This window comes from Hevea brasiliensis, chromosome 8 (genome assembly GCF_030052815.1).
Source record: "Hevea brasiliensis isolate MT/VB/25A 57/8 chromosome 8, ASM3005281v1, whole genome shotgun sequence".
Taxonomy (NCBI): Eukaryota; Viridiplantae; Streptophyta; class Magnoliopsida; order Malpighiales; family Euphorbiaceae; genus Hevea; species Hevea brasiliensis.
The window spans coordinates 91,145,536-91,161,999 of NC_079500.1; the positions used below are offsets into that span (position 1 = coordinate 91,145,536).

Sequence of the window (16,464 nt, forward strand, 5' to 3'; positions counted from 1 at the left end):
TTAATGTCCTCAGGTACATCTAATATTGGCCACCAAACCATTTACATATTTACAACATCTCATGCTTAACAATTATTCTTAAGAAAATCTCTTAAATTAATTGCATCTTATGCAACTATTTAAAATTTCTTAAAATAATTGCCCCAATGGAGGGCCCATGTAATAATTACTTTAATTATAGCATTTCCAACTTAATCATTTGTTTGGAAGATTTTATGGTCATCCTAATTAATATTAAGGTCTCACTTTGCACATTATCCATTTAGCATGCATATATCATATAATTGCATACATTCCCATTCATCTCATGCATTCATGGATAAGCAGTAAATATGGTATGATCATGGACTTTCTAAGGGATTCAATTCTGAGCCACCAAGAATTGAATCAGGGCATTCCTAGGTGCATTTCATTCATTCATTTTACAAGAGTTGCTGAAGGAGTACATAATCAACACTTGATCTTGAATTCCTCCCACTAGTCCCACCAATGCTCTTGACCTCCTTGAACTTCTTGCAATCCAATATTACATAGTAATCCTTGGTATACCAAGGCGAATTTACAAGAACTTAAATAAATGAAATTACAACCCAAAATTTATTACAAACTTAATAATACATGCCCAAAATAAATTAAAATAAATTAATTAATTTACAATCCCAAAGAAACATAAAAGAAATAAATCTAATCACATTGGTCTTTTATAATCCATGATCATCCATCATGCACATCACTATTTAACAATTAAATAAAAAATATATACTTAAATTAAATTGAATATCTCATATTCAACTTAAAAATCCAGATTTGAATATGATTCAAATAAATTTAAAATTTCAAATTTGAATCTCATTCAAACAAATTTAAAAATTCAGATTTGAATCACATTCTGACAACCTTAAAAATTCATATTTGAATCACATTCAAACAATTTTTAAAAAATCAGATTTGAATCACATTCAAACAATTTTTAAAAATTCAGATCTGAATATTATTCAAACAATTTTAAAAAGTCAGATTTAAATATGATTCAAGCAACTTTAAAAATTCAGATTTGAATCACATTCAAACAACTTTTAAAATTCAGATTTGAATCACATTCCAACAATTTTTAAAATTTTGATTTGAATAAAAATTTAATTGTGTGATTAAAATTCTAATTAAACAATTTAATTAGACATAGGATGAGTTTTTAGATCATACAACAATTGCAAATTAAAAAGCCAAACCTTGAGCTAACTATGGAACGACAAACCTTGCGCATCATTAGGTGTTCTCTTGCATGCCGCCACACATCCATTGTAACCAGCAATGGATAAATCATCTCATGATCAAAACACACAATTAAATCATATAATCAATAATCTAAATGGCAAATATAGTGGCTCTGATACCAATTGAAGGAGCGAAAGTGTGAAAAACACAAGTTTATACCATTGAATTAAAAAATTTTCACCTAGGGACACAAGTTTCATGCAAGATTTATTTTTATCTATTTGATTTCAATGATAAACAACATATTAAAACACTTTTAATATGTTTTTGGATCTGTATTTGCCATTTAAGATTTTAGAATTAATCAAATTAATTTTAGAACCCCAGATTAAATCAAGAACAAACACACTAACCTCTTGATGCACTGCAGTGTATTTGCGCCTTTGAGATTCGTCTTCAGGACACCAGATGTGGTCCCTCTAGCTTGTCCACACCAAGAACACCTATGGCAGCCCTTGAACAACTACTCAAGCTTTTTCTATGAATTAGAAAATCAAGTTCTGCCTTTTAAGAGATTAAAGATGTAAACAAGACACTAGAAATAATTTCTAGCATTTTTAATTCAAGAGATTGATGGCTAATCTCTTTGAATTGATGAGAGAAGAAGAAGAAGAGAGGGGAGAGCCTTGGGTGGCAGCACCAACAAGAGCAGCAGTTGGTTGTGTTATTTTCTTATCATAACAACACTTATATAGCTAGGTCAACATATTAAACCCTTGCCACATGTCACCCTTTGATTGGTTCTAGGTTTAATTGATCTAATCATATTGTGCCAAGTGTCAAACCTATATTTAATTTTAATTTTAATCATCTTACATGATTAAAAGACATTTGGCAAGCTTATGTGTAATTCCATGTGTCACCATCTCATGGTGCCACACCTTGTGAAATGACCAAAATGCCCCTGTGTCTTAATTTTGAGTTCTCAACCCAAAATAATTATTTCTCTTCTTCTAATCAATTTATATCAAATATAAATCAATTAATTAATCTTTTTTAATTAATTTCTCATTAATTAAATTCATATTTAAACACTTTAAATATAAATTTAACTTATACTATACATCCAATAATCTAGATTTGGTTTCAAGTCATGTTAGGGACTTTGAAATCTAATTGCAAACCAAACCTATTTAATTAATAGATTAAACTCTTTAATTAATTAATTAAATCATATTTAATAGGTGAAAACTTGTGTATGTGTGTGACTTACTAGGCTCATCACTAATTGGCAATGAGATATGATATCAACTCTTAATATCATCAGAACTCTTTCTTACTATAAATGATTTCTCTAAATCATTTTATGCACCTCATAAACCATGGTTAACACCTAGCATAGCATGCCATGGCCACCCAATTAGTAATAAGGTTTACCTTAAATGAACCTATAATCATATGTTACCATGCACTAGAATCTCTCTGTTACAAAATCCCAACTCAAGCTGAAGTCATGGTCTATATCAAACTCCATTTGCTATGAATATTATATTCTCTTTTAATTCCAGTTCTTGATTAAAAAGATTTTCTCATCAGAAACTCTTTTCTGATTAAATCTATCTGTCCTGGCCAGGAACTTGAAACATCAAGAACAATTAAATGAACATAGGATTTTATCTCTATTTACTTAGAGGAACAGATTCGATCTTGATTAACACCTACCTCCATATATAACTAGTAGGAGCCAACACATGCCCATATACCCATACATAGCACAAGTATGAAAGCAGTATCAAACTCAAACTACCTATATACAAGATATCTGTGCTATCTCAGGTCTAAATATTATATGCACTGATATGATTTATGATAATGCATTGGCAAGAGTAAACTCCAGGTGCTTGTCATAAGTGTCACTGGTTCGACCTACTTATCATGTATAAGTGCCTATCATGTTTGTTATATGGCATGAGACTCACCATTCCATCTTATTTATATCTCATATAAATAACTTGGGAACAAGCATGATTACAATCTTTTTGGATAAGTCATGTCCTTATTATGAAGTATTCTCGATTGTGAACCTATTTATGATACTTTGTACTAGAAATACTGTCACTCATATTCTTAACAACTTAAGAATAGAATTTCTAACAAAATATCAATGGACCTTTTTTATTACACATAAATATGTTATGTAAACGGAAAAGTGGAAATGTCTTTTATTAATAAAAACATGTACAAGATACCTAATACATGATATGCTCTAGGGCATACTACTAACAGTGCCAATATAAAATAAAATAGCTAAAATAAAATAAATGTGCAAAATGTATGCTGACATTTTTGTAGACTAAGTTTCTGGTAATTATTGTAGTATTATTTGAGTAAATTTCGGTAAGATTTATTTAGATTGCCCAAGTAACCTATACTAGTCGACTGGACTAGATAAATGGGTAAACTGGCACTGGGTATCAAGTACCTCGAGCCATCACACCATCGGTCACATTGTATCTCCCGGTGTACAACGGAACAGCTAATAAACTATAGTAAACATTGGGCACAAAGCCAAGTATTACACTGATATCAGAATGGCTAAAAGACATAAAATCACAGAATGGCATAATGCCATGTGCAGTACTGCTAACTGAACCCTATTGGCATGCTAACCTATCCAAACCGATCATTCTAGGCATACTGGGGCATTTTACACAGTTAATGATTCAATTATTTATTTTTATAATGTAGAGGTCACTATTCACTTGACTAATTTCACTCAAAGGTTGACTTTTTAATTTATAATAGGTTTTTTAAACCTAAGTTCACCAAGATACCACATTTTGGTTTACAAAAGTATTGGCATTAGTTGCCAAACAATACTTAAAACCAAAGGAGAATAATTTAGAAATTTCAGTTTTGAGTGCTAGAGTTTACTGTTCTATTAGGCTATTCTACAATGAGAATTTGGCCAAATGTTCTTCATCAAAATTGTTCCCTGTTGTGTCTAGTTACATTTCTTTTTTTGAATCACTCCATTTGGAGTTTTGTAACTCAAGTTATGGCCTAAACACCATAACTGGCCGGATTGCAATTTTTCCAGATATTCTGGGCAGCATCAATTCTACAGTTTTTGTATACTAATTGTAGGTCAGTTTTTGGATATGTTATGGTCAAAATTTGGATTTGATTTCTTCATAAAAGTTGTAGGGCTATGTCTTAGATTTCTACTGGTAAAAATTCAGGTCCATTGAACTTTTCTACACTGAGTTATGACCATTTGAACAAATACTATTCATTTGGTCATTTTCCAGGGACAGCATGTTGGTCACCCGGATTAGGGTAGTTTTTAGGTTAACTTGGTTTGGTTTTCTGAGCAGGGCTTCTTCACCAAAGTTGTGCCATTATGTGTCTAGTTTCATATCCAATTGTCCTTGCACCAATTGAACCTACACAACTCCAGTTATAGCTGCCCAAACTTGCAAGACTCACACCGAGTCCTGCAGGTCACCAAGGGCAGCATACCTAAGTTCAATTCCCATGGAACAAATCACTTCATTTCTTAATCACACATAGTCAAGTGGTCAGTAATTGACCATTAAAACTTTCTTTCACCAATACATGAACAAAGTCTCACCTTTGTGCCCAAACCCTAACTCTACCATTTCAAATTATGCATTAACTTACACTTCACTATCCTAATCAAGAGATTAGTATTAAGGGCAGCCATGATACCATTTTAATTCAAAAAAAACTTCAAAACCCTACCAAGTCCAAGGCTTCCGAAATTTTGGGGAAGGTATACATATGATGTTTATTCAATTTTTTTGTAAATTTGCACTCCATTCCAACTCCCTCAACATGAATTCAAAGAGAAAGATAAAGTTTGGTCACTAACTTTTAATGGAGTAATTCCAAGCTTGTAAAAGCTCTTCTTTGTTACTTCTTTTTGCTCCCAAAAGCTTCACTAAGATGAAATATTAAGGTTTTGTATTGAGAACTTAGGGTTTGGTTGAAGAAAAACCAAGGAAGCAAGGTTTGGAAAACTTAACAATGGAGGAAAGGGATAAGGAGCTAATTTCGGAATGAAGAGCAAGAAGGTGGATGCTAGGTTTTTCTAGAGTTTTGACTTCTTTTCTTTCTTTTTAATGTATTATAAGTGATTTTATTGCATTTTGATTGGCCCAAAAATTTTAAATGACCTAATGCTTACCTAAATAAGTAATATTATTTTTATTTCTTTTCTTCTCTTTACTACTCACTTTTAATTTCATTTTTAGCAATGTTTATTTATATTTGATATCATATAATTTACATACTTAATTGGACAAGTTGGTAAAAAATCATCTCTGAAGACGAAATGACCAAAATGCCCTCCATTTGGCTTAACGAGCTAAAATTGTGTGTACCGATTGATTAAATTTTTCTTGTGTTTTTTTAACATTTTATTTTCATTGAAACCCCAATAATCCTTCCTTGAGGTCTCAAAAATTATTTCGTGAAGTTTTCCCCTGGTCTAGGGTTACTAACGACCTTCACCGTCACTTCCCGTTAGGGTCACTCATCACTTAGTGTATTTCATTTCTAAAAATTTTCCTTAATTTTTCTGATCATTATTTAGTTTATCTATAACTCCTCACTCTAGTCTAATTATAATTCCAGATATTTTAGCTGCCTGGACAGACATTGGTCACCAAGATAGTAGAACATATGGACTAGCTAAAGTGAGGATGTTACAGCTCTTCCCCTCCAATAAAAATTTAATCCTCGAAATTTACCTGATGCAAACAGTTGAGGGAACTTTTGCTTCATCGTCTCTTCACTTTCCCAAGTTGCCTCCTCGGTATTATGCTGCCTCCAAAGTACTTTCACCAGTGGAATATGTTTATTTCTCAGTTCCTTCACTTCCTAAGCCAGTATCCGTATGGGTTCTTCTGCATATGTCAAGTCTGGTTGAATTTCAATCTCTTCCATGGAGATGACATGTGAAGGGTCTGAGCGGTAGCTTCTTAGCATAGACACATGAAATACATTATGGATCTTATCCAATTCTGGTGGTAAAGCTAGCCGATAGGCCACTGGTCCCCCATGTTCAATGACTTCATATGGGCCAATGAACCTAGGGCTTAACTTACCCTTTCTTCCAAACCTCAGTACTTTCTTCCACAGTGAGACTTTGAGAAACACTTTGTCACCAACTGCATCCTCTATCTCTTTTCTTTTCAAGTTGGCATAAGATTTCTGTCTATCTGAGGCAACCTTCAAATTATCTTTGATTATTTTTACTTTCTCCTCAATCTGTTTCACCAAGTCTGGTCCTACCAGCTTATCTTCGCCCAATTCAGTCCAACATACTGGGGTTCTACACTTCCTCCAATTCAGTGCTTCATACGGGGCCATTTGAATGCTAGCTTGGTAGCTATTGTTATATGCGAATTCTGCCAGTGGGAGATATCTATCCCAACTCCCCTCAAACTCAATGACATAACTCCTCAGCATATCCTCAAGGACCTATCACATAATTCACGTTATTACTATCATTTTAATTTATTGGTTGTAAGAATTCAATTAGTTTTAGGTTTACCTGGATTACTCGTTCCGACTATCCATCCGTCTGAGGATGAAAAGCCGTGCTAAAGTGGAGTTGTGTGCTCAAGGCTTCTTGCAACTTTTTCCAATATCTCGATGTAAACCTTGGATTTCGATCAAATATGATGGAAAGTGGGATTCCATGTAGTCTAACTATCTCACTGATATACAATTCTGCTAGCTTTTCTAGTGAGTAGTCAGTCCTAACTGGCAGAAAATGTGCTGACTTCATCAATCTATCCATTATCACCCACACTGCATCATGCTTCTTTTGGGTGAAAGGTAGGCCACTGACAAAATCCATAGTGACTGGGTCCCATTTCATTCAGGTATGCTTATAAGCTGTAGCAATCCTAATGGAACTTGATGTTCTGCTTTAACTTGCTGACATGTTAAGCACTTAGTAACATAGTTAGCTATATCATTCTTTATACCAGGCCACCAATAATGAAGCTTCAGATCATTATATATTTTTGTGCTTTTTGGGTGCATAGCATAAACACTAGTGTGTTCTTCTTTCAGAATACTAATCTTCAATTCCTCATCATCTGGTACACACACTCTTCCTTTGTAGTACAGACATTCATCTGCTTTCACCTCATAATCAGTTTCCTTCCCCTCTGAGATTTTACCCACAATAACCATTAATTTTTCATCTGCTTTCTACCCATCTCGTATCTGCTATAGCAGGTTTGGCCTCACTTGTAACTCAGCCAAAATAGCTCCATCTTGAGCTAGGGACATACGGGCATTTAGTGATCTTAAAGCTATGATGGACTTCCTACTCAAGGCATGAGCAACCACATTTGCCTTTTCAGGATGGTAGGCTATCACACAATCATAGTCCTTTAGGAACTCAATCCATCGCCTCTGTCTAAGGTTAAGCTCCCTTTAGGTTGGCAAATATTTTAGACTTTTGTGGTCTGTATAGACGTAGCACTTTTCATCATACAAATAATGCCTCCATATCTTCAATGCGAAGATAATTGCTGCTAACTCCAGATCATGAGTAGGGTAGTTCTGTTCATGTGGCCTTAACTGCCTGGAAGCATAGGCGACCACTTTCCCCTCTTGCATCAGTACACACCCTAACCCATTATGTGAGGCATCACTCTAGACCACAAAGTCCTTTCCCATCACTGGCTGTGTTAACACTGGTGACTCTGTCAACATAGCTTTCAGCCTCTCAAAATTGGCTTGGCACTTGTCGTTCCAGCTAAATTTCACATTCTTGTGTAACAACTTGGTCATTGGAGCAGCTATGAGAGAGAACCCCTTCACAAATCTTCTGTAATACCTAGCTAGCCCCAAGAAACTTCTGACCTCAGTTGTATTTTTGGGAGGCTTCCATTCCATCACTACTTCTATCTTCTTGGGATCCACTCTAATCCCCTCAGCTGATACTATGTGTCCAAGGAAGGAGATCTCACTCATCCAGAAGTCACACTTGGATAGCTTAGCATACAGCTTCTTTTCTCGCAGGGTTTGTAGAACTATCCTCAAATGTTCATCATGTTCTTCCCTGGTCTTGGAATATACCAAAATATCATCAATAAAGACCACTACAAACTGATCTAAATATGGATGGAAGATATGGTTTATAAGGTCCATGAATGCTGCTAGTGCATTTGTTAACCCAAACGGCATCACGAGGAATTCATAATGCCCATACTGGGTTCTGAATGCAGTTTTTAACACATCTGCATCCTTTACTCTCAGCTGATGATACCCTGATCTGAGATAAATTTTTGAAAATACACCGGCTCCCTTCAACTGATCAAATAGATCATCAATTCTAGGTAATGGATATTTATTCTGTACAGTTACTTTGTTCAACTTCCGATAATCAATGCATAATCTTAAGGTTCCATCCTTTTTCTTCACAAACAGCACCGGAGCTCCCTATAGTGACACACTAAGGCGTATGAACCCCTTATCTAGTAACTCCTACAATTGAATTTTCAGCTCCTTCAATTCAGTGGGTGTCATCCTATAAGGAGCAATAAAAATTGGTGCTGTACCTGGCATTACCTCAATAGCAGATTTGACTTCCTTTTCTGGTAGTAAATCAGGCAATTCTTTAGGAAACACATCTGGGAAGTCTCTTACTGTGGGTATATCACACAGGTTTGGCTTAGCCTGCCTAGTATCAACAACGTGTGCTAGGTAGGCTTCACAGCCTTTTCTCATCAATCTTCTTGCAATTGTGGCTGAGATGACATTGAATGAAAATCGTCCTTTCACCTATCGAAATCTCATTACCCTCAGAAGTTTTCAGAGAAATCCTCTTCAATTTATAATCAACTATTGCCTGATAACGTGATAACCAGTCCATTTCCAAAATCATGTAAAACTCGTGAAAGGGTAATTCAATTAGGTCTGCCGAGAATTCATACCCTGAATCCTCAACGGGCAACCTTTATACACCTTATTCATTACCACACTGTGGCCTAGCGGATTTTTGACTAGAATGTCTTGGTCACTCTCCTCTACTGAAACTCCCTTCTCTACAGGTAGCTTGATGCATATATGTGAATGGGTAGATCCTGGATCCACCAATGCATGCATAGGTAAAGTGTAGAGGAAGAACGTACCCCTGATAACATCTGGGGCATCTTGCTCCTCCTGGGCTCTCTTGGCATAAGCTCTAGCAGGTACTTTGGCTTCTGGCCTCTCGCCTGACTCAGATGCAGGCCTCACTGATGGATCAGCCGCCTCAGATTTACCGGACTTCCTACCCCTTTGAGGTGCAGGGGTAGGCCTATCTGCATGTGTTGGGGCAACTATAGTATTCCTCTTCGGGCAATTTTTTATCTGATGTATTGTAGACCCACAACGTAAGCAAGCACCAGTCACTCACCAGCAGTCCCCCTTATGCCACTTCTGACAGTATGGACAGGTAGATGATGCTGGGGCTGGTCCCCTGAACACCGTCCTTGGAGAGCTGCCCACTGATGGTGTGGACTGGCCTCTCCTAGGTGTGAACTATGGTCTGGGCTCTTGGGACTAACCGTGACCTTGACGCTGACCCAAACTTTGAGCAGGAGGACCCTTAAACTTCTTACTGGGGGTAGATAATGAACTAGATTGACCTGGACTCCTCTTCTGCTGTCTTTCCCTTCTATTTTGCTCATTTATTCTGACTCTTTCTATTTTTAATGCAGCATCAACTAATTTAGCAAAATCCGTAATCTCCAATGCTATTATCATGATCTTGATATTGTCATTTAGCCCTTCTTCAAACCTTCTACACCTCTCAGCCTCTGTAGGGACTATCTCCCTCCCATACCGGCTCAGTCAACATGAATTCAAAGATCATGAATTCAAACATCACATGTTATGGTCAAAATTTGGGTTTGGTTTCTTCATGAAAGTTGTAGGGCTATGTCTCAGATTTCTACTGGTAAAAATTCAAGTCTATTAAACTTTTCTACACTAAGTTATGACCATTTGAACAAATACTATTTATTTGGTCATTTTCCAGGGACAGCATGTTGGTCACCCGGATTAGGATAGTTTTTAGGTTAACTTGGTTTGGTTTTCTGGGTAGGGTTTCTTCACCAAAGTTGTGTCATTATGTGTCTAGTTTTTCGTCCAATTGACCTTGCATCAATTGAACCTATACAACTCTAGTTATAGCTGCCCAAACCTACTGGACTCACACCTAGTCCTGCAGGTCACCAAGGCCAGCATACCTAAGTTTAATTCCCATGGAACAAATCACTTCATTTCTTAATCAAACATACTCAAATGGTCAATAATTGACCATTAAAACTTTTTTTCACCAATACATGAATAAAGTCTCAACTTTGTGCCTAAACCCTAACTCTACCATTTTAAATTATGCATTAACTTACACTTTACTATCCTAATCAAGAGATTAGTATTAAGGGCAGCCATGATACCATTTTAATTCAAAGAAAACTTCAAAATCCTACCAAGTCCAAGGCTGCCGAAATTTTGGGGAAGGTATACATATGATGTTTATTCAATTTTTTTGTAAATTTGCACTCCATTCCAACTCCCTCAACATGAATTCAAAGAGAAAGATAAAGTTTGGTCACTAAACTTTAATGGAGTAATTTCAAGCTTGTAAAAGCTCTTCTTTGTTACTTCTTTTTGCTCCCAAAAACTTCACTAAGATGAAATATTAAGATTTTGTGTTGGGAACTTAGGGTTTGGTTAAAGAAAAACCAAGGAAGCAAGGTTTGGAAAACTTTACAATGGAGGAAAGGGATGAGCAGCTAATTTCGGCATGAAGAGGAAGAAGGTGGCTGCTGGCTTTTTCTAGAGTTTTGACTTCTTTTCTTTCATTTTAATGTATTATAAGTGATTTTATTACATTTTGATTGGCCTAAAAATTTTAAATGACCTCATGCTTACCTAAATAAGCAATGTTATTTTTATTTCTTTTCTTCTCTTTACTACTCACTTTTAATTTCATTTTTAGCAATTTTTATTCATATTTGATATCATATAATTTATATACTTAATTGGACAAGTTGATCAAAAATTATCTCTGAAGACGAAAGGACCAAAATGCCCTCCGTTTAGCTTAACGAGCTAAAATTGTGTGTACTGATTGATTAAATTTTTCTTGTGTTTTCTTAGCATTTTATTGTCAGTGAAACCCTAATAATCCTTCCCTGAGGTCCCAAAAATTATTTCATGAAGTTTTCCCTGGGTCTAGGGTTACTAATGGCCTTCGCCGTCACTTCCCGTTAGGGTCACTCATCACTGGGGCTACGGCTCATTTAGCCTTAGTGCATTTCATTTCTAAAAATTTTCCTTAATTTTTCTGATCATTATTTAGTTTATTTATAACTCCTCACTCTAGTCTAATTATAATTCCAGATTTTTAGCTGCCCGGACAGACATTGGTCACCGGGACAGTAGAACATGCAGACTAGCTAAAGTGAGGATGTTACAAAAAGTGCAAAAATTGATTTAATTTTTGATCCTGAGATTGAAAAGACAAGCTAAAGCTTTAAGAGCATAGTCTAAAGAAGAAAAGCTGAACTCAAAATTCAAAGACAGCAAGAACAACAGTAAGAGCAATAAGTGATAGAAGCTATGGCAAACAACAATAATAGATCAATTAAGGATCATGCTTTTCCTAGTTTTGAAGATTTTAGACCAAGTATTACAAGGCCTATAGTGGAAGCAAACAACTTTGAGTTGAAGCCCTCACTTTGTTAAATGGTTTAACAATCACAGTTTGGGGAAGGTCCTTCTGAGAGTCCACATGTGCGCCTTGCACATTTTCTTGAGATTAGTGACATGCTGAAGATAAATGGAGTGTCAGATGATGCCATCCGGTTGAGATTATTTCCTTTTTCTTTGAAGGATCATGCTAGGGAGTGGTTGCATTCATTACCTCTGGGTTCAATAACTACTTGGGATGAGTTGTCACAAGCTTTCTTGGCTCAATACTTTTCTCCTAGCAAGACTGCAAAATTGAGAAATGAATTAACTTCTTTCAGACCAAGGGATGATGATGAAGGAGCGGAAGCGTGAAAAATACAAGTTTATACCATTGAATTCAAAAATTTTCACCTAGGGTCACATGCATCATGCAAGATTTATTTTTATCTATTTGATTTCAATGATAAACAACATATTAAAACTCTTTTAATATGTTTTTGGATCTGTATTTGCCATTTAAGATTTTAAAATTAATCAGATTAATTTTAGAACCCTAGATTAAATCAAGAACGATTACACTAACCTCTTGATGCCTTTGCGGCGTATGCTGCGACTTTGAGATTCGTCTTCAGGACACCAAATGTTGTCCCTCTAGCTTGTCCACACCAAGAACACCTATGGCAGCCCTTGAATAGCTTCTAAAGCTTTTTCTACTAATTAGAAAATCAAGTTCTGCCTTTTAAGAGATTAAAGATGTAAACAGGACACTAGAAACAATTTCTAGTGTTCTTAATTCAAGAGATTGATGGCTAATCTCTTTGAATTGATAAGAGATGAAGAAGAAGAGATAAAAACCCTCAAAGTGGCGTGACAAAGGAGTGTGGCTGCTGGTTGTGTTTTATTTTTCTCATAACAACACTTAAATAGCTAGGTTAACACATTAAACCCTTGCCACATGTCACCCTTTGATTAGCTCTAGGTTTAAGTGACCCAATCACATTGTGCCAAGTGTCAAACCTATATTTAATCTTGATTTTAATCATCTTATATGATTAAAAAATATTTGGCAAGCTTATGTGTTATGCCATGTGTCACCATCTCATGGTGCCACGTGTCACACTGTGAAATGACCAAAATGCCCCTGTGTCTTAATTTTGAGTTCTTAACCCAAAATAATTATTTTCTTCTTCTAATTAATTTATATCAAATATAAATTAATTAATTAATCTCTATTAATTAATTTCTCATTAATTAAATTCATATTTAAATACTTTAAATATAAATTTAACTTATATTATACATCCAATAATCTAGATTTGGTTTCAAGTCATGCTAGGGACTTTGCAATCTAATTGCAAACCAAACCTATTTAATTAATCAATTAAACTCTTTAATTAATTAATTAAATCATATTTAATTAGGTGATAACTTGTGTATGTGTGTGACTTACTAGGCTCATCACTAATTGGCAATGAGACATGATATCAACTCTTAATATCATCAGAACTCTTTCTTACCATAAATGATTTCTCTACATCATTTTATGAACCTCATAGACCATGGTTAACACCTAGCATAGCATGCCATAGCCACCCAATTAGTAATAAGGTTTACCTTAAATGAACCTATAATCATATGTTACCATGCACTAGAATCTCTCTGTTACAAAATCCCAACTCAAACTGGAGTCATGGTTTATGTCAAACTCCATTTGCTATGAATATTATGTTCTCTTTTAATTCCAGTTCTTGATTAAAAGATTTTCTCATCGAAACTCTTTTACGAATAAATCTATCTGTCTGGCAGGAACTTGAAACATCAAGAACAATTAAATGAACATAGGATTTTATCTCTATTTACTTAGAGAACAGATTCCATCTTGATCAACACCTACCTCCATATATAACTAGTAGGAGCCAACACATGCCCATATACCCATACACGGTACAAGTATGAAAGCGATATCAAACTCAAACTACCTATATACAAGATAACTGTGCTATCTCAGGTCTAAAGATTATATGCACTGATATGATTTATGACAAAACATTGACAAGAATAAAATCCATGTGCTTGTCATAAGTGTCACTGGTTCGGCCTACTTATCATTTATAAGTGCCTATCATGTTTGTTATATGGCATGAGACTCACCATTCCATCTTATTTATATCTCATATAAATAACTTGGGAACAACCATGAATACAATCTTTCTGGATAAGTCATGTCCTTATTATGAAGTATCCTCGATTGTGAACCTATTTATGATACTTCGTGCTAGAAATATTGTCACTCATATTCTTAACAACTTAAAAATAATATTTCTAACAAAATATCAATGGACCTTTTCTATTACACATAAATATATTATGTAAACGGAAAAGTGAAAATGCCTTTTATTAATAAAAATATGTACAAGATACATATTAAATGATATGCTCTAGGGCATACTACTAACAGATGAGAGTCTCTATGAAGCTTGGGAGAGATACAAGGATCTTCAAAGGAGATGTCCACATCATGGAATCCCTAAATGGATGCTAGTTCAACATTTTTACAATGGTGTTTCTCCAGCAATTAGAAGTATAATTGATGATGCATCTTCAGGAGGTGATCTTATGGAGAAGTCAGAAGATGAAGCTTATTCAATATTTGATAAAATTGCATACAACAATTATCAATGGAGTTGTGAAAGAAATAAAATGAAGAAGCCATCAGTTGGTGTATATGAGTTAGATGCCATGAGTATGTTCGATGCCATGAGTATGCCAAATTTGATGCTTTAACAAGAAAAATAGATAAGTTAAGCATGAAGGTTGATTCTTCAATTGGAGGATCTAGTCATGTAGAAGATATTGGTGCAGGAAATATGCATTGTATCAATGATTTTCCTTCTTATGGGTAAGAATTTAGAAATGAGCAAGTTGATTTTGTTGGGAATTATAATCAGAAGCCAGCTGGTAATCCTTTTTCTGCTACATATAATCTAACATGGAGAAATCACCTTAACTTTTCTTGGGGAGGTTGATAAGGGCAACAACAGTAGAATAATTAACAACCTCTTAATTTCTAGCAGTAACAGTAAAGTTTTTAACAAAAAAGAGTACCACCTAGATTTCCACCATAAAGGAATCAAAATGCACCTGTTCCACAACTACCAATTCACTCTTCAGACCAAGATTCAATTTTGAAGTCTATGATGGAGAATTTTTTAACTGCTCAATAAAAATAAGGAGAAATGATTCAATAATTAACTTCAAGGATAGACCAGCTTGCTACTCATAACAGGATGTTGGAAAACCAAATAGCTCAACAAGCAAGCTCTTCTAATAAAGCACAGGGAAAACTTCCAAGTTAGCCAGAGAATCCTAGACAACATTGCAAGGCAGTGATCCTAACGAGTGGGAAAATTATGGGAGATAAAAAGAAAGATGAGGTAGAAGAAGAAAAGAAGAAAGAAGATGAAGACAAGAATGAATCTACTTCAAATCATTATGAAGTTAATGAGGAAGCAAACAAGAAGAAGGAAGTTGAAAAAGAAGAAGAGGAAAAGTATGTGCCTCCACCACCATACAAGCCACCATTGCCATATCCTCAGAGGTTTCAGAAAGCAAAGCTAGATAAGCAGTTCGGGAAATTTTTAGAAGTTTTGAAGAAATTATGCATTAATATTCCATTTACAGATACAATTTCTCAAATGCCCTCATATGCAAAGTTCCTAAAAGAAATTTTGTCAAACAAGAGGAGACTAGAAGATTATGAAACTATGGCATTAACAGAGGAGTGCAGTGCTCTCTTGCAGAATAAGCTCCCATCGAAATTGAAGGATCCAGGAAGTTTCTCTATTCCTTGTCATATTGGGGATACTAGTATTGATAAAGCATTGTGTGATCTTGGAGTTAGTGTAAGTTTAATGCCACTCTCTATTTGTGAAAAGTTAAAGGTTGGAGAATTGAAGCCAACAACCGTTTCTTTGCAACTAGCTGATAGATCTATCAAATATCCAGTAAGAATTTTGGAGAATGTACCCTTGAAAGTTGGGAAATTTTTTATTCTTGTGGATTTTGTGGTTCTTGAAATGGAAGAGGATATTCATATACCTATCATTTTATGAAGGCCATTTTTAACCACTGCCGGGGCTATAATTAATGTGAAGAATGGTAGATTAACATAAAAAGTTGGAGAAGAGGAGGTGGAATTTAATTTAAATCAAGCTTTGAAGAAACATCATGAAGTTAACCCTTGTTTAAGGGTGGATGTTATTGATGAAATTGTGGAAGAAGAATTTTGGAAAAGATATCCTAAGGACCCTTTGGAGAATTATTTGGTACATAGTAGAACAACAAAGGATGAAAATCCTGAAGTTGTAGCTTTTGCTCAAATTTTGGAAGCTGCTCAAGAAGTTGTAGGAGATCAAGTTTTGCAAGTTGAAGAGTTGAAACATGAAGTTACACAACCACCTTTGCTAGATGAGAAGGAAGTACCATAGGTAGACCTCAAACCACTTCCATCTACATTAA

General features: G+C 35.1%; 1 protein-coding gene across 1 annotated transcript; it reads left to right on the forward strand.

Moving 5' to 3' along the window:
* The first annotated feature begins 15,356 nt into the window (after window positions 1-15,356).
* On the forward strand, window positions 15,357-16,058 carry LOC131182149 (uncharacterized). Its single transcript, XM_058150800.1, has one exon. It carries the CDS (start codon window positions 15,357-15,359, stop codon window positions 16,056-16,058), a length of 702 nt encoding a protein of 233 aa, XP_058006783.1.
* The last annotated feature ends 406 nt before the right edge of the window (window positions 16,059-16,464 follow it).

Bases quoted from the DNA above. Each gene is read 5' to 3' on its own strand.
- LOC131182149 (XM_058150800.1), top strand. From the start codon at position 15,357: ATGGGAGATAAAAAGAAAGATGAGGTAGAAGAAGAAAAGAAGAAAGAA.